Below are 27,650 nucleotides of genomic sequence, written 5' to 3'. Positions count from 1 at the left end.
TACATTATATTATATTATATTACATTATATACAAATGTTTGAGTACACAAACTTGATTTTAGAAACAAAATATTAAAGGTTGTAAAATATTAAAAAGACAGAAATGGATAGCATGTAATGTTTTCATTATTATTATATTATTAAAAATAAAATTGTATTACATTATATTATATCAAATAGAATATAAAAATAAGAAAATCTTAATGTTACATATTATATTATATTAAAAATAAATCCTAATGTTGCAGTATTATACTGTATTACATTATAACAATAAAAAAAAATTAGAAGTTATATAGTTTTATATTAGATATTAAATGTAAATAAAATATCGATCAAATAAATCCTGATGTTTCATAATACAAACATACATTTAGCAACAAATTATGGAAGATTAAGGTGTGATCGTGCAAAATAAATGATCATTTCTTTAATCCAGGTTTTGTTTTGAAAAGGCAAACAAACAGCATATAACGTAATAAATCACACTGAATTCAGATGATTTAAGTGGTTTATAGTTACATTTTGGGTTCCATAAAATGTATAAATTGCCTATTGATCAATTCTCAATGGGCATTTTTAATGTATTGAAGATATTAGGAAATATTCAGTGTAACACACAATCATTATCGGGTGTGTTGAGCTGCTGTTAATGGCTCTGGCCCACATAAAGCAATTCATCACGGATTACAGACTTGATTTGATTAAATCTCTTCTGAACCGACCTTTAGTTGTTCAGTGAAATGAACTAAAACATGGCATTCTGTTTATCTGTATGGATGTGTAGCTGTAGAGACATGAGGATTTGAGTCTAATCTCACTCGTGTCAGACAGGCTCTCAATCTGATCCTCATAATCCACTTTCATATAGTTAATCATGATTTCTCAACAGCCGAGCCAGTAGAGAGCAGCTCAGACAAACGTCTGTCTAATTCACTGGGCGTCTTTACTGTATCAAAGAGCTCAGTCATGTTTAAAGAAGACTTATGACAGGAGTTATTTGAATGCCTTTGAGGTGAAGTGAGAAAGATCAGAAGGTAAAACGTGCTTTTTTAGGGTGGTTTAGGGTTTAGTTTCCTTTAAACGTTTAAGATCAAGAACCGTATGTGATCAAATGTATATTTGTTTAATAATTACTTGGAAGTTAGGCCAGTTTGAGTTATTTTGAATTATCATCTTGATAAAATAATGTGATCTAATAAATAAAATATATATGACAATTATAATATGCACATTTTTGGAGATAAAAAACCTGAAAATATCTATTTACAATTTTAAAATAAATGCAATATATTAAAATTATAGATATTAAATAACTTTTACATAATATAGAAGTATATGTATATTAACTAGTGCTGTTACATAATATATGTGTACTTTTTTATATGTATTATGTATATATAAATACACGTACATACATTTATATATTTCAGAAAAATATGCTGTTTATATATTAAATATAATATAAATGATATGAATGTAAATATTTTCAAAATATATACTGTATGTGTGTGTATTTATATATACATAATAAATATACACAGCACATATATAACAATGACCACTAATATTAACTAAAATGCATGTTAATATTAATTAGTACTTATAAGTATAAAAATCATATTTTAAATAATATATAAAAACGTATTTGTGGAGGATAGGTCAGCTTGAGGATGAAAATCGGATATTTCACGGCAATTCGTACATATTTTACGATGTGGCTAATTCGTACGAATTCGTATGACCTCACTCGTACAAATTCATACGATTTTTGCTAAGTCGTACGTATTTTACGAGTTGCCAATTCGTATGAATTTGTACGATTGACCTACACCTAACCCCGCCCCTAAACCTACCCATCACCGGGGTTTAGACAAATCGTACTAAATCGAATTAGCCACCTCGTAAAATATGTACGAATTGCCGTGAGATAGCGTTTGATATTTACACATTTATTTATTTATTTATTACTCAAATTTTCATTTTAATCTTAATAAAAAAGTGTAAATAAGAGATTCATTGTGCAGTGGAGCTTCGTTGATTATAATGGTGTTTAATGATTATTAAGGGAGTTAAATGTGATATTGATTTAATACAACAGTTCATTAAACAAGAAGTTAATATTAAGTGACTTATATCGTCTGACTACAACACTATTGCCTTATTTTGCTCTAAAATAGTTTCAAAGTCCCAGCCAAGCCGCTGCACATCTCCATTCAAATACAGCGGTGTTTCGTTTACGAATGAACTGCGTTTTTAAACGAATCTAGTGAGTCAATGATTCAATAACCCATTCATAAAGAATGAATCAGCTGTTCGAACGAATCAATTAAATGAATGATTCAGTGATCAAATCAGTGACATACCGCCACATACTCGCAGCTTTAGTTTAATTTTTAAAGTGTCTTTTTCTGTTATTTCAATCATTTCATATTTCTACATTCAAAATTGTATATTTTGAACCTCAACATAAATTTATGAATTTAATTGCACTTATGAGCCTCATTAAACATCTGAAAAGTAATAGTACAAATGTGTAGTACAAATTAATTTATTAAATACTGATTTCATTGGATTGGTATCTTATTCTACTTGTTTTTATTCTGTTGTTTTAATTAGAAATCATAAAAAGCTTATATATTTTAATTTTTTAAATTTGACATAAAAGATGACATACTTTTAATAAAGTTAGAAAAATGCCATTACAAAGGTAAAAACTAAATTCCCTGTAAATCACTTTATAAGGAGTCAAATATCACCTCGTAATGAGAAGGTTCATTATTTAACAGAAGTTTTGATTATTGATTTGAAGGTGCTGTTAAATTTTTGACCGTGCTCCTAAAAAGAAAAGTAAGCGTAGAGCCCTGTATAAACGTGCTTAGAAAACATTACTGGTGTGCATCTTGAGACAAACTAAAGGCACTGATATATTTTAAGATCAGTCAGTGCAAGTTTCTTTCAGTTGAAACAGCTCAGACTTACATTTAGGCTTAAGCCTTGTCTCTGAAGCCAGGGGTTAGTGCTCAGACTTTTGCTCACCAGTGTATACATGAACTCTGTTTAGGCCATCATTGAGATACTATTATAATTTGGAATGAGTTTTTTTTTTTTGTAAATGGTTTAGTAATTAATTTTTTGCCGTTTTATTAGTTGATATTTTTATCGTTTTAGGCATGTTAGTTTTAGTTAACTCTATTACCCCTGGTTTGCGGCAGGGTGTGTGAAACGAATAGTCATTTTTATTATTATTAACCCAGTGCTAGAAAACATTCCCTGTGTTTGCTCTCACTCAACATCCAAACTTTGTGAATCGGTAGAAAACAGCAAAAGAGGAACAAGACTGAACTGACAAACCATCAAACGGGAATCATCTGAGACACAATGCACAGCTTTTATTGTACTTAAATACATAGACAAAAGTAAACGTTCTCGGGATAAAATCTGATAATATTTTACAGTAAATACATGTTTTGAAATGTACCAAAATGTAGTAAATATATAATTCATATATACAGTGAATATATAACATAAACGGTTATATAGACGACAGTTAAGTCGCAGAGTTGAATATAAGCAGAAAGTCATTATAAATCCTTAGCCCTGCGCTTCAGCTTTATTACCGCCAAGACGATTCTCTGGATGTCAGGACTGCAAGACACATAGAAAAGCACATTGAGTGATGCTGTTGGGAAGTTCAATCGTGATAAGTACAAAAATACGTCATCTGTGTGCTTTCAGACACATTCCCATCAATCCCATGCACACAGCAGCCGAGAGAAAACAGAAAGAAACCTTCTACCTGCACTGTAAAAAATGATCGTGATTTTAACGGTAAAAAACTGTGAAAATGCTACGGTAAAAACCTGTTACATGGTTAACGGAAAGTTCCTGTAAAATTTACAGGGAAAAACCGTAAACTGACGTTCCCAGAATTCCCTGCATTCCATTTCAAATTCTGTTTGAATTTGATGTTTTTTCTTTGAAATAACTATGTTTCTTCTTAGTTTTTTCTTATCGGTTATGTTTATTAGGGTTGTATGCTACATCTAATGTTGTTAAATGAATGTTTATAGCATATTTCAGTTTAAGGAGTCTCACCATGATGGTGTTTAGTGCTTGTGTGAATGACACTGTGCACCTTCTGTATATTCTATTGTTTAAAAGTTGCTTGTGATGGGCTTTGGCTCATCATGTGACTTTCTCATCATCACCTGCATTTGGTGGTTATCAGTGTATTTCAAAGGAACAAAACAGATTTCAGTACTTTAATAGGTTGGTATATTAAGATTATATCAGTTAAAGAAATTATGGTATTTAACTGTAAATTTAAGTTAAAACCGTAAAACCTAAAACGTTGCTACCGTATTTTTTACGGTAGAATTCTGGTAACCACAGCTGCCAGTTTTTTTCCGTAAATTTTACGGATTTTTTTTTACAGTGTGCAGAGAAACGTCCAAATGCCAAACTCTACTGCGTATGAACCGCTGACGTACTGCCTCAGTCGTGTAATGAATACGCAATACAGCACAAGGCATTGATAATGTGTGGGAATCATGAATTTGATGCAATTTGTTCTTTGGAAATATAGCAAATACAGAAAAAGACATTCCCCTTTGCAGGTTCACTCAGATTGTGTCCCGGAAGTAACAGATACAGACCGGAAAAACAATCGATCACTGGATAAACAGCTACTAAAATATGAGATTTTGTCATTTATATGTTATATATACAAAGAAAATGTAATCATGGGGGAATTTCCCCTCTTAATAATGTAGTTAGCAACTGGTCCAACTTTCAAGAAGTCCCAGTTTTGTAATTGTTTGAAAGTACAGTCAAACCAAGAATTATTCAGACACCAGATAGAAGATTTACGAGTGGGTTTAGGACACTTTAGTTCATTTGTGTAAGTGAGGATAGCAAAATAAAGTAAACTGAGACATATTATACCTAAAAACTCTTCATACGTTGGACTACCAGTACAACTTGGCATTTCTTGGTAATTGGTTGACCTAAACTGGTTTTATCTAATTGTGTGCTTAAATTTACCAGCTGTAAATCCATATCAAAGTTATCTGACATTATCAAGATGAATTTGTTCTTTTCTAAACTATAGCGGATAAACTGTGATAATGTGAGAAATGTTGAAGGCGTCTGAATACATTTGGGTTTGACTGCACTGCATATGAGTACAGAAATAGTTCATATTTTTGCATACTGGTGGTTCACAATCAGACATCACAGATGTGGCGCTTTAAAAACGACTGTTTTACGTAGTGTTCACAATCTCTGTACAAACATTCAGACTGTTTGGATCATTCAACACGTCATAACAAATATAGTTGTTTAAGGAGACAACACAGCAAAGCCATCCCGTCATTAGATGTGTTGAAAGGATAGCTCACCCAAAAATAAGATTCGCCATCATTTACTCACTCTCATGATGTCCAAACCCATGGCTTCCTTTATTCCGTAAAACACGAAAGGAGATATTTAGCAGAATGTTCATGCTGCTGCTTTTCCATTCGAATGCATGTTAAACAGCAGCTGGAATTACCACACATTCTAATTCAAATTTGGATATTTTCTAAATTAAGAATAGCGTTGCAAATTATTTTTTTATTCAAACATTATTAATGTTTTTTTTTTAAACAATATTCTTAAAATTCACTGTAAAATTTGGATGGCTTCCAACTTGTCTAAAATCCCTAAAGGTAAAGCGTTTAATTAATTTATTGGGTTATTTGAATATTAAGCACTGAAACATAAGACTAGCTACATATAATGCATATTACTATTATTAGAGATGCGCATTGATAATGTAAACAATGACCGGTCAGGATTATGTGTGACGAGACTTTGCTGAAGTTGAAAATCAATCATTCTACAAAAACTAGACAAATTTTGACAGCTATTTAAAATACACAATGCATTAAAAATGATTATGATTATAATGGAAATATGAAGGCAGTGCAACAACAACAACTAAAACAGCCTTTGAGGTTTTTTCCACTTTATCTTAAGACATTTAGTAACTTCTTTCATAAGAAAGTTTTCATAAAACCAGCCCTATAAAGATAAAAAAAGGAAAACAAACATAAAAAAATGGCCAAAACAACTTTTCATAAAGATGGCTTTTCAACTTGTTCAACAAACACCACCTACAATACAATTTAAAATTGCCAGTCATTTTCTTCTTAAAAAGATTATTATGAAACTTTATCTTAGATTTGGATAAAAACCAGCCCTAGAGGCTTTCAAGCTTCAAAACAATCCATGAAAGTATCACAAGTGTCCAATGTGAGTTTTTGCACTATATTTCAAGTTTTCTGAAGTCACATGATGCATTTGCGTGAGAAAGAGTCCCAAACTGAAGTTGTTATTAACTGATAATCCATCAAATCTCATTTGCACTTGCGTATATTCAAACTTGTCACATACGTGTTGCCCAGTTTGATATCAATGATGCTAAATGTGTCAAAGCTATGCTGAGTCCAGCAGATCACAAAAGTCTGGAAAAACCTTCCTGGTTGGAAAAGAGCAGCGTGAACATTCTTCAAAATGTCTTATTTTACATTTCAAGTATGAAAGAGTCACACAGGTTTGGAACACCAAGAAAATGATAAGAGATGGTCCTCACTGCAGAACACAAGATCCAGGGGGCGTGGTTGGATCTAGATCCAACTCCTCCCACCTTACATTTACCTAAACCTACCCGTCTCCACCCCCTAATCCCTAAACCCACCCATCCCCACCCCTAAACATACCCATCTCCACCCCTAAACCTACCCGTCTCCACCCCCTAATCCCTAAACCCACCCATCCCCACCCCTAAACCCACCCATCCCCACCCCTAAACATACCCATCCCCACCCCTAAACATAACCATCTCCACCCATAAACCTACCAATCTCAACTCCCTAGATGTAGATCCAACCCTGCCCCCTGGATCTTTGTTCTGCAGTGAGGGGCTACTGAATGATAACCCAAATCCAAATTTTTTGGGGGAACTATCCCTTTAATAATACACACACACACACACACACACAGCTGCACTATAAATCAGCAAAACAGCTGGAAGGACTCACAACGTAAGAACACCAAACTGGGACAGAAGAGCATAAAGAAGAAAAAGCATGTGGAACTCAAGGGAACATGGCAGAAACACTTTAGTTTGCATCAAATTTTAAGTCAAACTACATCTTTGTAAGCAAAAATATCTCGACTCCAACAAAAGTTTTTAGCAGCTTGTCAAGATGTAATTTGAAACCAACCCACTACCTTTTAAACTAAAGTGTTGAAGAGCACAGGTTGTGGTAACACTTCTTTTTGAAAGGCACTACATACTGACTTCATAGCATTGTAATATGCAACATCTATATTTACAAACAAAATTATCATACACTGTATATTAATAGCACTAATATACAGCGACTGAAAATATAGTTTTGGATTGAACTATATTGTTATTTATGTTGCGTAAATTAGTTGACGCAATGCCTTTCAGCTAAAGTGCTACAATAATCAGGCATGTTGTTCAGAAGAGGGCGGTTAAGGAGGGCCACCATGCAGGCACCTTCACCCAGAAAGGGCTGCCGCCACCGGCGTGTGGCAGCTGGGGTTGCAGGCAGGGAAGCAGCAGCGGCAGCATCTGTCACACATACACACCCTCAGGGTTCAGGCTGGACACCAGGGGGTGCTGCAGGTTGCGCGGGTGACCCAGGAACTGCTTGGCAGTGGGACGTGGGAGTGAATCTGGGGGAAATATGAAGCAAAATATGCATCAACAACAACATAAGTCCTTATAAACGCACATATCTGTACTAGCCATATAATAAGCATATAGTATTTTTTCAGTATGAAATAAAATGCAGTATACAACCAGAAATCACTACAAGGAATATTGTATCCCACAATGCCATGCACTTTCCATTTCCAGTGTAAGAAATGAGCTGAGATTTTAAGCATTTCCTTTACATAAGCTATATTCACACTAAATTGAAATTTAAGCATAAATAAAGACTGGATGCTGTGTTGGGAATAAATATGTATAAACAAACATAATGTGGTCATGTGATAAAATGCGACAATTTAGCCTTGTATACTGCATACTGGCAGTATATACTGTACACTAAATGAGATTTAAAAATAGCATGTGAAACAGTATGCATTATGCAAGTATAAACATTTGAAACAGTAGTATGCCATAATGTCACTTCACCTCTTCACGTTAAATGTTTCCTCTGAGTTGAGCAAACATCATCTGGTCATCAGGTGATTGTTTATTTTTAGTGCATTTTTGCTTTAAAAATCTTAAAACATGCACAATGTACTGTAGCATACTACTAAAAATAGTAAGAGTAGTATGGTAGCATGCTGTTTTAAAGTCACCCATTGAAAACCCACATGATCATTTGTTTGCAGTTCATTTGTTACATCAAAAATGGAGGGTACTATGGTACTACACAAAATAAAACTAGAATTAGTTGGCAGTATACAGTATATACTCTGTAGCATGTAGTAAACAGTATGCTAGTATTCCATTATTAGTTTATTTTCCTCTACTCAGTTAGGTGCATATGTACCTGCAGTAGATTTAGTGTGTGTGTGTGTGCGTGTGTGTGTGTGTGTGCGTGTGCGCGCGTGTGTGTGTGTGTGTGTGTGTGTGTGTGTGCGCGTGTGTGTGTGTGTGTGTGTGTGTGTGTGTGTGTGTGCGCGCGTGTGTGTGTGTGTGGAGGCCATACCGCTGTCTTTGTGTTTGTCCTGCTGTTGTTGAGTCAGGTCCAGTTGTTCTGGGTGTTCACTGCGGTCTGTGTGGGGTTGAGTTTGAGTAGGCAGGGCTCCAGCCTGCTGGATAAACTGTTGTAAATTACACTGTCTCAGCTCCTTATTCAACTCCTCCACTTCCTCCTGTTTAGCCTACACACAGAGAGAACAAAACAATCACAAACAGCCTGTTTACTAGCATAAAAAAACAGTTTATGAATAAGAATGATAAAACACTATAATTGTTTTGCATTGTAGTGTGTGGCCAACAACGTGCTATTGTATACGTTTTAGAATATATTTGTATTTTAGCAGCAATGCTTTAATTAGTACCTTTAAACACTCCCTGTAAACCTTTAATTATGTGTGTTTTCTGAATACAACTTAACCAACAATTTTGTATCTTTTTGTTTTCTTTTTTGGTGTAATTCCATCAGTAGTCACAAGCTGGCGCCATGTTTTAACAGCAACAACAGCCAAGGCAGTAAGTCTGCCCTGCGGCTCTGATTACAGTAATCTTAGGATTTGTTCTCTATGAGTACCTTTGACACCTTTCTGGCTGTAGGTTTCATTTGTTTAACAAGACAAGCCAAATTCAAATACAGACAAGTCAATGGTAACCACAAAGTATGTGACTCAAGTAATCACCTGAGTTGCTTTTTGAAAACTATGATAATTCACCATGTTCTGTTGAAGGATGAAGATCAACCTAATTTGCATGCATGACTTGTCTAAAGGGAGTAGATTATGATTATATAAAACCCGGTTAGTCATGGATGATTTCCTTGCTTTCTGGAAGAACACATAAAGGAAGACTTTTGAGTGGCACTGTGGTATAAAATAGTTTAGATCATCTTCACAGACTTGCAAGTCTTTGATTTAAGTCACTGGAATACTGAAATATTGAAATGCTGTTATAAAACTAAGGCAGGTGCATAATTATGTACAGTTTGAAATGCATGCGTGCCCAGTAGGAAAAGAAACTCGTTCAATAGGTATACGCCTTTATTTTGTCCTTTCAAGGCATAAAATGCACAGGAAATAAAAGAAATGTATGTGTGTCCAAATAAAAACATTTGTTTCTGTGCACAGAAAAAGCAGAATTCATAAGATCTGAGTGTGAAATACTTTAAAAAGATGAGTTCCTTTGTTCGCTTCCAAATTTTCGGTTCATTGATTATGCACCTCCGCAGAGGGGACCGTAATACCCTCCAGCATTTGCAGCCAACATCTACAAGCCTCTCTCTAGAGCCACGCCCTCTCTGCTTACCTTCAGCAGAGTCTCCGCCCTCCCCAAAGCCTTCTCGAGCTCTAAAAGCTCCGCCTCCAATTCCTCCCCCTGCTTTTGTCGACTTTGAGGATCTGCCTCAACTACCTCCAAAAAGTCTTTTGAATCGGACTGGGCGGGCAAGATGTCTGCCTGTAGCATCTCCCTCTGAATGTCCTCCTCAAGCTGCATGGCACGAGTGTTGAATTCATGCAACTTTTGCCCGCAATCATCCAGTTTAGCATGCAGCTCTCCTAACCGCCGCTTCATCCCACGCTCCCGTTCGGTCTCTATCCTTAGTTCCTCCTCCCAGAACTCCTCATCCACCAACTCCTGCTGGTTCTTCCACAGGGTCTTCTCCAAAACTTCCATCTCTGCCTGCAGGGGTGACTCCTCAGCAGACGACTCTTCCCAAGTCACGCATTCCTTGTCCACAGACAACAGATGGGAATCGAGGGCACGTAGCTGCTCCCGCTGCTGGAGAACATGCCTGAGCACCTCCTCTTTAGATGGACCCGGAAGGTACTGCGCGTGCGGAACTGGGGACGCCCTCTGTTCAGGAGAGGGTGTTTTACGAGAGTCCTTAGTTTTCACATGTGGAGAACTGGAGGGGCCCAAGTTGAAGGTGTAAGATTTCTTCGGCAAACCCCGTTTGAGTTCTGATGTGGAAGGCTTGGAGTGAGGGAGGGTGCGGTTGTGCAGACTTTGCTCTTCACTGCTACTGGGACCGGTCCGCCGCAGGAAGAACTGCACCTCGCTGCTGTTTTGGCCCAGTTTGGCCAGGGACTCCAGTGGGCGCTCATTGGCCAGTAGTTGGCGCTCGGTGTCCCTCAGCCTCTGAATGAGAACGTAACGACCCGTCTGGCCTGTAGAGAACACAGGGGTAGTTAGAGTCTAAAAATGTGTTGTATCTTATTTATATTCTTGTTACAGGGAAAATCCCCATGGATCTAGGGGAACTGTCCTAAGGTTACTTCAAGTGTCTTACTGAAGGCCATTATGGCAAGAGCTCATGGACCACTGCTTTATAGGCCTCTAACCTACAACCTACTGGTTGAAAGATAGCTCAGTACCCAGTTTATTGGCCATCTGACCAATCAGAGTAGCCTCACAGAAAAAAGGGGTCTAGAGAAACTGAATCTTGGAACTGCTTCAAATGAATCGTTTGAGAATCATTGGAAAATTAGGTGAAATCAAATGCATATTTTTAGAAAGCAAAAGTGTTGTTTAATCTTGCCTGCATTTAAGATTATTGTAGGAGACCCCTAAAACAATATTAGGATCCTTAAAAATGGCATAAAATGGGCACTTTAAACTCTGCAAAACAGTGTCTCTCGAGGGTTGCATTTGAGAAACCCTGGTTTAACCTCTCCCCCTAAAGTTCTTTCTCAGAGGTACTTACCAATGGCTTGGGCGAGTGCAATGACTACGTCCTGACATGATGTCTCTTCTGACAAGCCGCAAACCACTCGTACAACTCCATCCACCCAAACTTTCAGCTCCATCAGAGACACTGAACACAGATCAGCTTACATCAGCAATGCATGGTAATGTATGGATTCTGAAATGACAAAACAGCAGTGGCGACAAGTTAATGCAAATTTGTCTTCACAGATTACATTACAAACATAGAGGGAAAGTGAGGACAATCAAAAACCCCTCATCATTTTCAGTTATAATAACAGGTCTGATTCTAAATGCGATGGTACAAGTCTACAAGATGCAATATAGTGGCTGAAGACATCCACGTGACAGACATATGCATAGAATTGTTAACCAAACATTTCACAGTAATCCCCAGTCCCAACTTTAAGTACTCAAGTACTTATAGTTAAAATCATCTATGGAGTTGATTTGAGAACTTGAGTAGACAAAACGACCAAACTGCCCATCTAAACTCATCAAATAAGGTCCAAAATACATCCATGAAGAAAACTCTTGCTATTTTCTACTTTAGCTGTTTCTACCTGATTGCTAAAACCCTGCAGGATTTCCAGCCATGAGACATGAAATTGTGATTGAACATCAGGACCAGTGGGTAAGCAAATTTCGAGAGTTATTATTAGCAGGAGGTTGATGGACTCATAGCTCAGCTCCAATTAAATGCACTGCTGGTTCTCTTCAAAAGGCATTTTGGCAGATCAATGCTTAAGGGAACAGACAGGCAGAATGTAGTTGTTCAGAGACGGCATGTGCTTGCATGTGTCTGACTCCACTTTGAAGCCCCATAGCAGGAACAGATGGTGCTGCTAAGGTAAGGTGCAGTATCCGAATGTTTCAGATACTGAATGAAACATGTTGGTTCTGTGCACTTTGACTGTAGAATATTACACCCTTTGTGAGGAAATTCTATGGTAAAGTCTACCGCATTAACTTATGAAAACATTTAATAGCAGTACTAAGCTACTAAGCAGACCATTTAGCAGCTGCCAAATACCCAGTGATGGATACTCTATCTTCAGGCCTTAAAGTCATGTTTAAAAGAGAGTGAAGAAAATTAAAATGAAAGGAGCAGCATTTTTTCTAGGGCTGCCCCCAAATAGTCGACTAAACGTTAGTCGATATGAAGAGGGCTTGGTCGAATACATTTTCATTAGTCGGTTAGTCGCAAAAAAAAATCACGTGAAATTACGCATTCAGGGGCTGCGCAGTTGGTGTATGACATCAAAGCAACGAGAGATCAACGCGATCTCGTGCCTCGCGGTATACCAAAGCGCACTTGTGAGAGAGGTCTGGCTGATGCTAATAATTATGTCAGGAAAAAGAAGAACGAATTGTGGACAAGCTGGTGTTCCTCTCACATAATATGAAAAAAAAATAAAATCGAATTGAAAGCTTAGGTAAGAATGCTTAATTTCCTTTTTGTAGTGTTTCTGTTTGCTATCCATTAGGCTATAAAAAAAAAATAAAAAAAACGGGTATTTTTATAACGGGTAGGCTATACAAATAAATAAATACATATTTTTATTTATTCGTTTTTATATAATGCAGAAGTTGTTTTTTATTCTGTTAGAAAAATTAGTCTGATGTTTGCAATTTGTTGTTTCAGGTCAAGACTCACCTGTCGTCTTAATGACAGTTTGCGGCTTTGCTCTGATATTTTTGATTTGTATTAGTGTTCTTTAAATTATTTGTTCCACATTTTGTCTTAAATATAGTTGTTCTAAACAATTTAATCAAATACTTAGGCTGTTAATTTGTTTGCCTTCTTTTTTATTCTAAGTTTTGGCGTTGTGCGATGTGCCATGTGCATTTATAAAATTGTTCGTTTTTGTTAATTTTCCTTTTGAACAATATAAAAATTATATAAATTTTCCACTGTATTTTTATACCAAACAGCGTTTTTGCTACAGTATTTATTTGTTTTTGGGTTTTTTTGCCTTGTTTTGTACTAGGCCTAAGTTACTAATAAGTTTATTTGATTTATTTTAAACAACGAATTTTTGTTTATTTTATTCAAAACTGTTTTTTTTTTTTGACATGTAACTGTTACAGTTTGTATTTTTGATAATAAATTATTAAAATGCACAGGCAGTCTGATTGCTGTTTTTATGTTATTATAATTAGCCTATAACATTCCAGCCACTGATTTTTGTGTCCGTAAGCGCTGTATCCTTTAAACGCTTTACTATTCTGTTTTAAGCGCTTAATTTTCATTTTGAACGCGCTAATATCATGCTTTAGCATTTTCTGTCATATGGAAGTGTTAAACTTCAACTTGGACTGTACCTTTCCTTATATACGCAAGTTATTATATTAATATAATAAATGAACGATTATTCGACTAATCGCTAAAATGCAGGAGTGTTAGTCGACTAGGAATATCTTTAGTCGGGGGCAGCCCTAATTTTTTCCAAGAACAAGGCGGGCCATATTTTGCCCTAAATGTTTTAATGCATTTTCATAGGAATAATGCCACAATGGCATTTGTTTAATTTATAAATTGTCATTATTGTAATGTAAATATATTTCTGCATGCAAAACATCTTTTCTAATTTTGATTTGGGGTGAAAGACATTTTCATAACATATACCCAACTATTTTTAACATCAAGAAAGAGAATAAAGTGTGAGATGTACATTTATGAAAGCAGCCACTTGAGCCATCTAAATAAATAATTAGAAACCACCCTGAAAACACCAACTTGCATGAGCCATTTGATAATTAGGCCACAAATAGAGTTTGTCATTAGTAAATTTTCCAGCAACGTAGATTACAAAACCTAGCGGCACAGGTTAAGTCCCAATCTTGAATCTTCTAAAGTTTTCTTTCCTCCTTCTCTTGTAAGCCACTTGAATACTCTGTTTTTCTGTTCTTCAAAATTCTCAAACAGTGCTGGCCAATTCTGAAGCATTCTTCCTCCCCATTCCCATCTGTACTGAAACAGAGGAATGCTACCTCGTTGGCCCACGTGAGGCAGAGAGCGGAGAGTAAAACAAATCTTCTTTTGTCTCCTGTACCTCTAACAGGCTCAATACTACTAAATCAAGTCCATGGCCTCAGGGTACACTTCTCAACGCACCCCGCGGTTACCATGACAACAAAGCACTAGACGTGAAAGACGAATCGCAGAAGAATCAACAGGTGCCAGACGCATTGGGCTAGTTGGACAGTTTGGACTTAAGTTCACTGCATTCGTGTTGGAACAAAAATATATATAATATTTTAGCATTCCACCTTGAGTCACAACAGACTTGCCTTTGAGATTAGGGTGGATAGCTGTCACACGCTTGGAACCGTTAACTCTCACATTCAATCACTTGCACATGTCCAGACCCACTGCTTCAGAAATGCAGACCCACCCCAGACACATCTAAAACTACCCTGTCTCCTCCCTGAGTGCGCTCTCCGAAAGCTATGATTACTGGAATTATCCCATTCCTCTCTCTCATCATCCTCTTTATGTTTTGCAGGCTGTTCAGAATATGTCCTGAGGAACAAGTGCACTGTTATTGTGCAGGAGTGGTGCTCTCTCTTAACATTAGCAGATGTTAATAGCCAGTTGTTCTTATCAAAACCACTACTGTGCAATATTATCGTTAATAAATCATTGTTAATGTATTAGAGAGCAAGAGGAGTGAACCTCTGACAGACAGAGAAGTTTCACACGAGCACAAACACACATCTGTAGAATGTAGCATGTAAATGTCATCTTGCCCCTCAAGGGAAGAAAGACACGCTCTCTCTGTTTGCAATTCTGCTGTTTAATACACAAGTGTAAAAGTGCAAATAATTCATGAGGCAACGCTGACATTACACTTGACGGCATGTCTATTGCTAAATCTATGGAAGTACTAAACTCGCCGTGCAACAGACATGAATGATACCTTAAACGTTGCAAATGTGCTAATATTTTCCAAAAGGGGTGGGCGATATGACCGAAATCTTAAATCAGGATATGAGTAATTTTATTTCACGGTAACAATATATATCTTGATATAGTCATTTTTGCGTTAAATAAGGTCTTTATGATATAAAAATGTTTGGCACCAGTTCTTGTCACCAGTGTCAATATCACAAAAAACTAATTCTAGTCTAAATTTAAAAAAAAAAACCTTGAGCTTACTGAAGACAAGTAAACAGTCAGTGATTAAATAAGAATAAGAAACGAATAAGCAATAGGACAAACAAACAAAAAACTACAGTAGAACAAATAAATAAGAAATGCTACATATATTGCAGAAAGTAATCAAATAATGTAATGGTGCGTATAAACCTCACTCCCCTGATCTCAAAAAGAGGCGCTCTGGCGACTGACGCTAGAGGCCGTGGCCTTTAGCCTTCTTGTTAGAGCGCCCGCCTCCCGCGCCGGAGAGCACAGTTCGAATCCCGCTCGGAGCGGATGGAGTAGAACCGGTTACATTGGTGCCGTGACCCAGATGGGAGTGAGGATCAGGGGGGGTAAGTGTAACAGACGTAGGCAAGTAAGTGCTGGTGCGTATAAACCTCACTCCCCTGATCTCAAAAAGAGGCGCTCTGGCGACTGACGCTAGAGGCCGTGGCCTTTAGCCTCCTTGTTTGAGCGCCCGCCTCCCGCGCCGGAGACCGCGGTTCGATTCCCGCTCGGAGCGGGTGGAGTAGAACCGGTTACATTGGTGCCGTGACCCGGATGGGAGTGAGGATCAGGGGGGGTAAGTGTAACAGACGTTGGCAAGTAAGTGCTGGTGCGTATAAACCTCACTCCCCTGATCTCAAAAAGAGGCGCTCTGGCGACTGACGCTAGAGGCCATGGCCTTTAGCCTCCTTGTTAGAGCGCCCGCCTCCCGCGCCGGAGAGCACGGTTAAAATCCGCTCGGAGCGGGTGGAGTAGAGCCGGTTACATTGGTGCCGTGACCCGGATGGGAGTGAGGATCAGGGGGGGTAAGTGTAACAGACGTAGGCAAGTAAGTGCTGGTGCGTGTAAACCTCACTCCCCTAATCTCAAAAAGAGGCGCTCTGGCGACTGACACTAGAGGCCGTGGCCTTTAGCCTCCTTTTTAGAGCGCCCGCCTCCCGCGCCGGAGACCGCGGTTCGAATCCCGCTCGGAGCGGGTGGAGTAGAACCGGTTACATAAGCAATGGCATATCTTGTCAAACATCAGTCTGAGACATTTTATGGATCACTTGCCATAGCAAACTTACACGTGTTTAATGCAATATTAACCCACACAATAGGCCATTGTTGCCTATCACATGCAGTACAGACACTGTTTTCTATTGCAGCTGTCGAGGAGTATATTTCCCATGGTGCATGTCATCTTCAGCCCCCATATAGACACAACAACGGCTCTTTCTTAAAAAATACCTGAGTGAGAACACATCTGTGTCCTACTCTGCCACAAATACATGGCCCAACATGTCTGATTTTCTGCAGCTTTAACAAACAAAAACGTTGTAAAATCCAAGGGCAGGGTGGGACGGCACTCTCTGTCAGCTGTAGTGTGGCTCTGATTTAATGTTTCCTCAGCAGCTGATCACTGAATGAATGCGGTGCTGAGAAAGCAGAGGGGTTGTGTCGTGGAGTGTCTGATGGGTGTGTGGAGAGAATTATTACTGTCTCTACACATTATGAATCAAATGGTGATTTATTTGGATGGCAAATCCACCCTGCAGCAGCGATGCATCAGCAAGATTTCTGGCTAAGGATGTTTCATGTATAAAATAACACAAATAAAGGGTCAAACCAATCCAAAGCATAGACACTAAAGATCCGATAGATAGCCGATCCAAGACCAATAGTACCCTGTCAGGAATCTGGCCATGTTTGGGTCATCTTTTTTGTCAACACCATCTGTAACTGACTAGCAATAGCAAGTAGCTAATAATATTTCATAGATGTGATGGTTAAATGGCTAATTGTTATACCCCAAATTCCTGTTTCAGGGAAATATGTCAACGATGAAAGGAATATGTCAACGATCCATTTAATTGGATTTTTAACGTAATGCCTAAATTAAACTTCAGTTTTGACGTGAATACTTAGCATATGCGTATAGTTGAGCACAATTTATCAAAGTATACTTCATTTGATAACGTGCACACAACACATGCGCACTAGAAAGTTTAATCCTTGTTTAGTGTCAGTGCTGTCATCTTGTGGACAAATTAGTGCAAAAAGAGGCACATGTGAGCGCTGACCTACATAGTATGCGTGGTACAAAAATCTGTATATGTGCATACTAAGCTTAAGATCAAATTTACGTCACATGTACTATACACATATCCTTTGTTTGGACTTAACTCCTTTGTACACATGGTTTTTGAGTTTAGCTAGCTGACTATGTTTGGTTTGCAATGTGTTGTATGGTTTGTGATAAAGCATTGTTTTGTTTAGTATGTTGTCCCTAAAGGACATTCACTTGGAAACACCAATCTCATCCACTGTGAAGGAAAATAACAAACTAGAAATAACAACAGAGCAGATAACAACTGTACCGTCCTATGTTACACCATAGTACCACCCATCCATTCACAGTATGCCCACTCTTACATCAAAATAACCATCAAACAACTCCAGGCAAGTCCTGAACATGCCCCCCACAAACAACATCACAGGTGAGTCAGCTGGTGGTTCACATTTTTGTACCCATATCCTCTCTGACTGATTAGCATTCTTTGAACAAACATGCATCTATAAATGTGTAACTGCTTTCAAGCATGAATTACAGCCGGATCCACGTGCATTGAGCGCTTCCACCCATAACCTGAACAGACAGTATTTCATAATGGCCTTGTTGCCAACAACAAATGCAAAAACTGGATGGAGTCTACAACTGTGCCATTTGTCTGATTTACCGATCCAGACGGATGTGTTTACAGTGAACATAATATAAAAAAAAAAAATTTAATATATACTTATGGCCCTATGGTTAACAAATCATTGGTAAATATTAGCAAGAGTGTAATTCCATAAAAGCGCCAATGAAAGGGGAAAATTCTGCAGGTGATTTACTAACAATGCACACATTAAAGAACACAGACACAGCCGGATCATTTCCATAATGACCAGCACAATCTACCAAGAGCAGCGCAAATTAGCGCCTGCTTTAAGACATGCTTTTTTTGGGCATTAAATAATAACGCAAATACCAGTAATGTGATGAGCACAAACATTAGTAAATTGCATTGCGTTATTCATTTTAATACCCTCCTCCCATACATTTTCCATTTGAAAGGGATACTCCTACAAATGCATCAGCAATTTCAGCGCTAATTCTTCACTCTGCATCTTTAGTAAATCCTGACATTAGTATTTTAATGCCAAAAGATGGAGTGCGTTGGCGCAAGATGCTAGTAAATCTGGCCCTTAATTATAAAATAAACTTGATCTACCACAGTCCTGTACAGCTTTTGAATCAGCTAACTAAAAAAAAGCAGCGCTACAAATTGTGAAGCGTGTAATTTCTGCACTACTAGTGGTACTAAACGGAATTGAAATTGAGTGGTACATAACACTACTGTATTCTAACAAAAATGTGTAAAATATTCTCCCTAATAAATGCCTTTAATCAAATTTGTTTTAGCAAATTAGTTAAATTACCAAATCTACAAATTAGTTTAGATTATTAATTATTTTTTTAGCAAAAATTAGTTCGTAAATGTTTATTAAATTAAATTAGTAAATGTTTTTTTCAATTAATTTGAGCGACTGCACTACTGAGAGTCATATATATATATATATATATATACACACACACACACACATACTGTATATATACAGTGCCCTCCAAAAGTATTGGAACAGTAAGGCCAATTACTTTATTTTTGCTGTAGACTGAAAACATTTAAGTTTGACATCAAAAGATGAATATGAGATGAGAGATTAACATTTCAGCTTTTATTTACAGGTATTTTCATCTGGATCTGATACACAATTTAGAAGATGGCACCTTTTGTTTGAACCCACCCTTTTTTCATGTTACCAAAAGTATTGGAACATGTGACTGACAGGTGTGTGTTGTTGCCCTGGTGTGTCCTATTAATGGATTATTCAAACAATAAATAGCACTGAATGTCTGCGCTCAGTTTCAGATTCGTGCAGACTGCATTTATAGTTAGCTAGACGTGTAACCAACATGAAAAGCAGAGAGGTGTCTGTGGGTGAAAAATGAGCAATTGTGAAGCTGAGAGAAGATGAAAAGTCAATCAAACCATTGCACAAACACTGGCAATAGCAAGTACAACCATTTGGATTCTCCTGAGGAAGAAAGAGACCACTGGTGTACTAACACACCTCAAACGGGTAGATCAAGGAAAACATCTGCAGTGGACGACAGAAACATTGTGACAGCTCTAAAGAAAGACCCTAAAACAACTGTTAGTGACATCAGCAACAACCTCCAGAGGGCAGGAGTGAAGGAATCACAATCTACTGTTCGCAGAAGACTTCATGAACAAAAGTACAGAGGCTACACCAGAAGATGCAAACCACTCACTAGCAAGAAGAATAGGAGACGAGCCTCAGAAATTCTGGGACAAGGTTTTATGGACTCATTTTATGGACCAAAGTGATGGAAAGGATAAAGTTTGGAGAAAGAAAGGATCTGCTCATGATCCCAAACATACAAGCTCATCTGAAACACAGTGTACACAGGTGTACATAATAGTATATATTACACAAGTAATGTAATTTTTGGTAAATATTAGCAAAAGTATTAAAAGTATTTTTAATACTTTTGGAGGGCACTGTATGTATATATATATATATATATATATATATGTATGTGTATGGGTTTGGTCCCCCTCGGCTATGCGTGGGCGATATGGCAAAAATATAAAAAAATTTAGTTTTAGAAATATCACGATTTTATCACGATTCTTTGTCATGTTGGTTATTCTATCTTGCAAGTTGTTTGAGCATTACAGCCAAACTAATTTCCCTATTATAAAGTCTTTCAAGGTAACAAAATATAAAAAAGTATGGCAGATATTTAGACCAAAGTGGGTGAAGATAAAAATCGTTGTCATTATTTTATCTTTGTTATTAAAAAATGAGAACAAAGATACACATTACAAATACACATAATATACAAATAAAATAAACCGTGTTTTATTTTCAGGTACAATAGGTGTATTTAGCAGGAGCACTCAAGAAACTATGAACAAATATAAAAATAAAACACTATCCCCCGGTTTCACAGGCAAGGCTTAAGCCTAGTCCTAGACTAAAACGTAAGTCTGAGTGGTTTCAACTGAACGAAACTTGCACTGATGATCTTAAAATATATCAGTGCATTTGTTTTGTCTCAAAATGCACACCAGTAATGTTTTTTTTATCTAAGCACATTTATAAAAATTACTTAAATGCCCTAATTGAACTATGGCCTAATCCTGGCTTAGTCTAAGCCCTGTCTCTGAAACGGGGCCTATATAGATTGATTCCTATTAAAACAACTGTATTAAAGTTCTTCAGTCAAGAGCAGTGAGTGATTTTTATCTTTGTGTTTGGTGTTTTATTAACATTAAAGGAATAATTCACCCAAAAATTTGTGTTTTATACCTTCATTTACTAATTTTTACTCAAAAGTTGTATTAAACCTGAATGAGTTTCAATGCCATGAGATACAATGCTATTTCTTCAAAAGCATATCGTGGAGACATTTTTATCGTCCACGATCAAAAATCTTCATAATCACACACCCCTACCCTCGGCAGAAATCGCAGACCGGGGACACCGGACCAAAAGAGCACTTCAGCGTCAGACCTCAAAGGTTCTTCAGCAGTTCTTCTGTGGCCCTTTGCCTTTAGACAGAGGAATATTGAGGGCACCAAAAGTGACCAGGCTTCACCCCTAACCTAAACAAAGGCAGCCTGGGAAAACAAAAGAGGCTGTCTCCACTAACTGCCCAGAAATCCCTATCTTGGCTTCAACAAGTGGGATAAACACTGAGCGAGAGAGACTGCAAGTGTGTGGGCAAGCATTTTTGTCAAGCCTCCAATGGGAAGTTGCATTTTGGGCTTCTAAATAAACTTCGCAAAAAGATCACAAATTAAGGCCAATCTTGAGTCCGACACCATCTGGAAAACCAATTCTGAGTGCAACCACAAGAATCTGTTAAGTATAATGCATGGGTTGTAATTCCAGTCTTTAAGACAGGTGGGCGGTTTTCACTTCTCATGAGAGAAACCGTCCAGGTGTAAGCGGACCATAAGGGAATCTGCAGAGAAAATAACATTAGCCGTGTACAACAAGCCCTAGAAGAGAGAAACCAGCTTTGAACCATTATTTTCTCTTGTATGGAGCTTTGCTGTTCGTCATAACCAATTAAATGTGTTTTTCCACTGAGGAAATGAAATAAGGAGTATCTGTTTACTGACATTACAAAACAGCCGTGCCAATTTTAGCCCGTGTACGCGTCGTCTTTACAGCCAGACCGTCTCTGTTCTCCAAATTTGCTTGTGTGCGGCGTGAGTTATTTAACACTTTTACATGCCTAAATAATTTAAAACAGTGTTCCGCACTTTTTATAATGTTGCATTTTGTTCCATATTTATCAAAATGATGAATATCAAAGCCTGAGGTGTAAAAGACAGATCGCCAACAAAGGAAGTCCTGAGGCATTGGCCTATTTTCAATGCAAGACAGAACAGGTGCACCTACTGCGAGTGGCTATATTAAAACGAGAGTAAACTCCCTTGTGGTCAGACTGTATAGAAGTGAATACTTTTTAACAGGTGCACAAACTGTACATCCACCATCAAATTCCTTTTGAAGAGAAACTTTTTGAAGTCAACATGAATTCAAAGTTGACCCAGTTTACTTTAAAATATTGTGGTTTCAATGGGCATGATTCAATGAAGCACGTTATTCCAAATAAATAATAGTTTGTCTTTGTAATCTTTAAGTGATTCAATTTTACTAGGGATGGGTTTGCATGGTTGACTTGTCAACTAGTAACTAACTCATCAGCAAGTAATTCAGACAACCAAATATCCATGCAAACTTGAATGCTGACCAATGATACTCTGTAGAGTAAGATTGGTTCAAAAATTGTGTTAAATTCAACTCCTACCAATACCAGCACATGACCGTTCATCACCTTTCCACATTCCTCCGCCGGTGAAGGTCAGGGATCTGTATTGAGCCCTTTCAAGTTTCAGCAAATGTTTGGAAAAGGTCTGGAATGTGCAATTTCAGGTGACACATCCAGTCCCTGTGGCGGGAAACCTCAGTGTTGATTCACAGTCAAAGCTTTAGTGGAATGCATGGGTTACGAAACATAACATTCCTGGTGTGGGAGCATTTACCTGCTCTATCCCAGATCACTATTCCAGCAAGTGTAATGAAGCTGAAAATCCACGATGAAGGCTTTCCTCCCACCAAAAGTGTGGATGAGGCTACATCAGTTTCTGTCACCAACAGAACACAACAGTTGGGATACAGAAGTAAAAATCCTATTCACATTCACCATTGTGAAATGTAGAAATTTTAATAATCACGTGTAAACTAGGGCGCGACTGAAAATAAAGATTTTTTTTATTTGAATCAATTCTCATTTTGATGAACCAACATTGATTATTAAATCCAAGAATCTTTTGGTCTGTGTTGTTTTGAGTAGATGCATAAACAAAACTTCACTAAACTTTATTTGTAGAGTACCTCCCATCCAATAAATCGCAATGAGCTTCACACTGTGTTACTTTTTATATGAAAACAAGTCTCAGCTTTTAAATTTTGTCAATATTTTATAAAATTAAGAGAATAAATACTGTTTTGGTGCTCTTTAATCTGGCGTGGGCAGATCAATGTAGCCTCTTTGGTTCAAGTGGCACGTGAACTGATCATCTCTTTAACTTTACTACTAGTTACTACACAAAATAAACATCATAATGTGATGAAAGAAACAGTATAACTTACCAAAATGCACCATGTCTCATATAATCGCTCAATATGTGTTTCAACTATGGAAAGAGATCAATAAAACAGCTTGTAAACAATTTGTCATTTAATGTTGCATTTACCTCAGGAAAGCCATTCAATGACCATAAACCCGATAGTTAGCTATATAAAAACAAATAACACTAGAGAGGAACATTTTGCTAAATATCTGCATTATATTTATATATGTATACATACATATATATTGTTATTTAACCTGTTCTGCAATATTTATGTTTTAATAAATATAACAGCCACCATTTAAATGCTTATATAGGCTATTTATTAAATAGCCTATATGAAAATCTAATTAAACAGTGAAATTTGTTTCAATACCCAGTTATAGAATAAACATTTCAATACAGATACAATACATGATTTTCAAGGTTAAGTCATGATATACAGTACGCTTGTGCAGAAGTTTTTAAGAAGGTTGCTGAGAAAGTGGGCGGCCGCTGTTGGGTTCGCTCATGGCGTATTTGGTTACGCATTAAACTGCCAGTCAATGGCTGTCTACTTATGCAGTCAAGTAGCGGCACAGATGGGAACTTTGGGACAACGGCTCTAAGCAACAGTGGCGAACAGCTTGTGGTTTCCAAGGGAGGATATTTATATGGGTGAAGGCCGCTGAAGCATAGCGAACTCACTCTCATTATGTGAGCTTTGCTAAATAATTACTCAGACAGCCTTGGGACATGGAAAGCATCAACACTCTGAGTTTTCACACCATTGCCAGTCTCCTTGATGCATCTTGCAGAAAGACAATGTCTATGCCAGCGTCCCGGACCAGACAAGCGTTTAAATTAGTATGCGTGCGAATCAGAGTACCACAGGAGATTGATTTTTCAGTCAAGACATGGGAACCGAGGATGAAACAAAGTTACAACTCAGAGGATTGAAATCTAAGCTCTTTTAGATTATCAAAGATTATCAAACAACTGAGCTTTGTGAGAAAAGCTGTAAAGGGTGTCAGGATGAGACATGAGAAAATGAGACAAACTAAACCTTTCCCTGAACTGTGATCGTGCAGAATCAAATTAACAGCAGATGCTGAGACGAGGAAGAAAATAGACGCATCACCGCCTGCAAAAACATTAAGACTGTGCTTTGCTAAAAATAACGTGTCTCGCAAACTGACACTTTGTGAGATTTAAAAATGTTTCAGACTGGAGCGAGGAACCAGACAACTGAATCAGAGGATATCTAATTTCCAACATTTACAATAAATGTGTCCAAAATAAATAAAATATATTCACATTCTGGGTTAAAATGCATGCGACTTGGAAATTTTAATTTTTGTATTCTATGTTGAGTTTCATATCATTTAAATTTAGATTACAAATTAGTCTAATAACATTTTCCGTTCATCTTGAATACTGTACGCATTAATCATAACTTTCAATAAAGTGATTTAAATATATTTAAAATAAAAAAGTATTTTTTACAAATGTCAAATGGTTCATTCATAAATATCACTTTATGATATTCAGTTTATTGAACTAACCTTGCTTTGTCATAAAAAGTTAAAACTATCTGATATTTTAAGAGATTTGACATCTGAGTGCATTCGGGGATCCTATGATGCAAGTTTTTTCTTCAAGTTTCTGCATGATGGTTTTTCTCACCACCTTGACATTATTTTTATGCTTCCCAAAAATATCAAAATGAATTTAGATTCAGAAATTACATGAAAAACACATTGTATGAATGAAATGTATTTTTCTTTTTACGTATCTCTGAATAAATTTAAGGAGCCTTTCAAAAAAGCATACCATGTCTTTAGCTTGCGCACATTTCAACTCAAAAGACGTGACCTTGCAGATTTTCACAGATGATAGTTGTTTTGAGGATGTTGTCAGCTGTTGGTGTGTGTTGGATAAGCAGACAGTCAGTGTTTATGGTTATGCTTTTTCCATTTCTTGCTCACATCAGACAGGAGCTGCCGTATGAGTCAATGTCAAGCAAACACATTTCACTTCCTCTATCGAGTACGGCGGAGATGATGCATATCTAACATGCATTTAAATCTCATGCTAATTCTATCTAGGATTGCCAAAACACACAAAACCAAGGGAAGGTTGACATCTACAGACTCTTTCATAATCTGCATTTTGGATGCAGTAGGTTCATCTTTTCTAGATGCCGTTCTATATCCACTAAAGCAGCAGGAGAATAACTGCATCTGCTCTTGTAGGTAAAGATCTCTGGAGACCTCGTTCCTGCCAGAGGACATATTCAACATCTCACTTCTGTAACTGTCCTTAACGTTAAAAAAATATGGATGGTAAGGCCTAGATAAATGAGTACACTCTTAAAAATAAAGTTCTTTGGTGGCTTTGATGGTTCAATGAAGAACCTTAAACATCCATGAAACCTTTTCATTCCACAAGAGGTTCTTTACAGTGGAAAAAGATTTGTTAGAGAATTAAAATGTTCTAAAAATGGTTCTTTTAAGAACTGTTCACTGAAATGTTCTTCGGGGAACCAAAATTGGTTCTAAAAAAACCTTTAGGAACCCCTATTTTTCTAAGAGTATTCAAAATGATCATTTTGGAGTATTAAAAACAATGAAGTAGCATTTCATTCATTTTATACTTTGGAAGAACTATAAATCAGTGTTCTGAGGGTGTTAACAAAAACTTAGTTAAGTAATCATTTCAGAAACAACGACCTAAATACAGTAAAAACGTTTCAAGGAGAGAGAAAAAACACTACTAAAAACATCTGTTTGCATAGTTCCCACAATAACTGTCCCTGAACTTCAACGTAGACGGCATGGCCCATTGTTTTGTACATATTCCACAACTCTATTGGACATTTAAAGTTCATAGAAATGAAAGAGACATTTCACATTACACCAATAATCTACTTGCATTAATAAAGCTCTCCATATTAAAGTTTCTGCTGCCATTTCTAAAATGGAACGTTTGGAAACGTTTCTAGAAACGTGGGTCTGTACACCGTACATGCATGTGGGTTTGATTTGTCTAGAAACTCTGACCTTGAAGGCAAATCAAAGGCTTTTTATTGTGTTATCTGGGAATCTTCACACTTTTGAACACATATTTTTACACCTTCCTGAGTTTGTCAATGGGGTGTGAAAGGCAGAAGCTTAAATGTCATGAGAGGCTACAGATATCTATAAAGATCCAGAGGGAAACAGAGAGGTTTTTATGCTGACAAGGGAAGGATTTGCATATAAGGTGAAACTAATAAAACTGAAAACATAACATGCGCTATAGGGTGACGCGGAGGAGACAAATCGTTGAATAAAGTCGTTATTTTTGTTTTCTTTGCGCACAAAAAGTATTCTCGTAGCTTCGTAAAATTACGGTTGAACCACTGATGTCACATCGACTATTTTAATGATGTCCCTGCTATGTTTCTGAGCCTTGATTGTGTCCTTGTTCTCTATGGGAGGGACAGAGAGCTCTCGGATTTCATCAAAAATATCTGAATTTGTGTTCCTAAGATGAACGAATGTCTTACAGGTTTGGAACAACATCAGGGCGAGTAATTAATGACAGAATGTTTGGGTGAACTCTCTTTAATGTACCCTTATAGTCTAAACTAAGCATCCCTGACACTAAGCATCCCTGTATAATGCAATAATTCTCAGCACAGCCACAGTCACTACTGACTCTCCCCGTGTCCAGTCTCTCTCGATTAATGTTTTAGCACCGCACCGCAGTGCGCCTGCATCTCTAATGGACAGCTGTGTTCTCAGACCTGCTGTTTCTCATCAGTAACAGGACGAAGGCTAAACGGAGCTGTCTGACAGTACATCACACCAGCATTGCCCTGATCAGCTTAACAAGCCAAGTGCTGAACTGTCACTTGCTGCCTTTGACTCCACGTCACCAGATTTAATTTGATTAGTCATGAATAAACATCATGTGAGCCATATTTCACAAGTACTGCATCTGCAATATTCGCCTGGAGTCATAAATGCTTGGGAAGGTTTTATGTTTGGAATAAGATAATGATATTACACAACTCCTAATGATATACTAACCAGATTTGGTGGCCATGCTGGACTTTCAAGCATGCAGTCTGGTCATTAGGAGGCCGATTGTGGTTAAACACAGACTGACAGGGGAATTTGGTTAGATTAAAAGAAAAAGCAAGTTCAGAAAGGACTTAGTGGGAAGCGGCCTGTTAAAGAAGCATGATTAATGTAGACCTAAACACAGATGCATAATCAAATCCAAGCTCCATGCTATCATCCATTATCCACCACATACGGGCCATGTCTCATTTTTC

The 27,650-nt window shown here is 37.3% G+C and overlaps 1 protein-coding gene across 1 annotated transcript in view; it reads right to left on the bottom strand.

Moving 5' to 3' along the window:
* Positions 1-3,371: 3,371 nt before the first annotated feature.
* The window catches only part of rassf7a (Ras association domain family member 7a), a 25,539-nt gene continuing 1,260 nt past the window's right edge, over positions 3,372-27,650 (bottom strand). The window contains exons 2-6 of the mRNA XM_079411884.1: positions 11,433-11,591; positions 10,034-10,896; positions 8,742-8,916; positions 7,666-7,752; positions 3,372-3,648 (exon numbers count right to left, since the gene is read on the bottom strand). Of these exons, the coding sequence (XP_079268010.1) occupies positions 3,617-3,648; positions 7,666-7,752; positions 8,742-8,916; positions 10,034-10,896; positions 11,433-11,535 (1,260 nt within the window). The 5' untranslated portion in view covers positions 11,536-11,591 and the 3' untranslated portion in view covers positions 3,372-3,616. The remainder of the gene's footprint in view (positions 3,649-7,665; positions 7,753-8,741; positions 8,917-10,033; positions 10,897-11,432; positions 11,592-27,650) is intronic.

Source organism: Barbus barbus, assembly GCF_936440315.1.
Source record: "Barbus barbus genome assembly, chromosome: 48".
NCBI classification, from domain to species: domain Eukaryota; kingdom Metazoa; phylum Chordata; class Actinopteri; order Cypriniformes; family Cyprinidae; genus Barbus; species Barbus barbus.
This window is presented reverse-complemented; position numbering and strand designations above follow the sequence as displayed.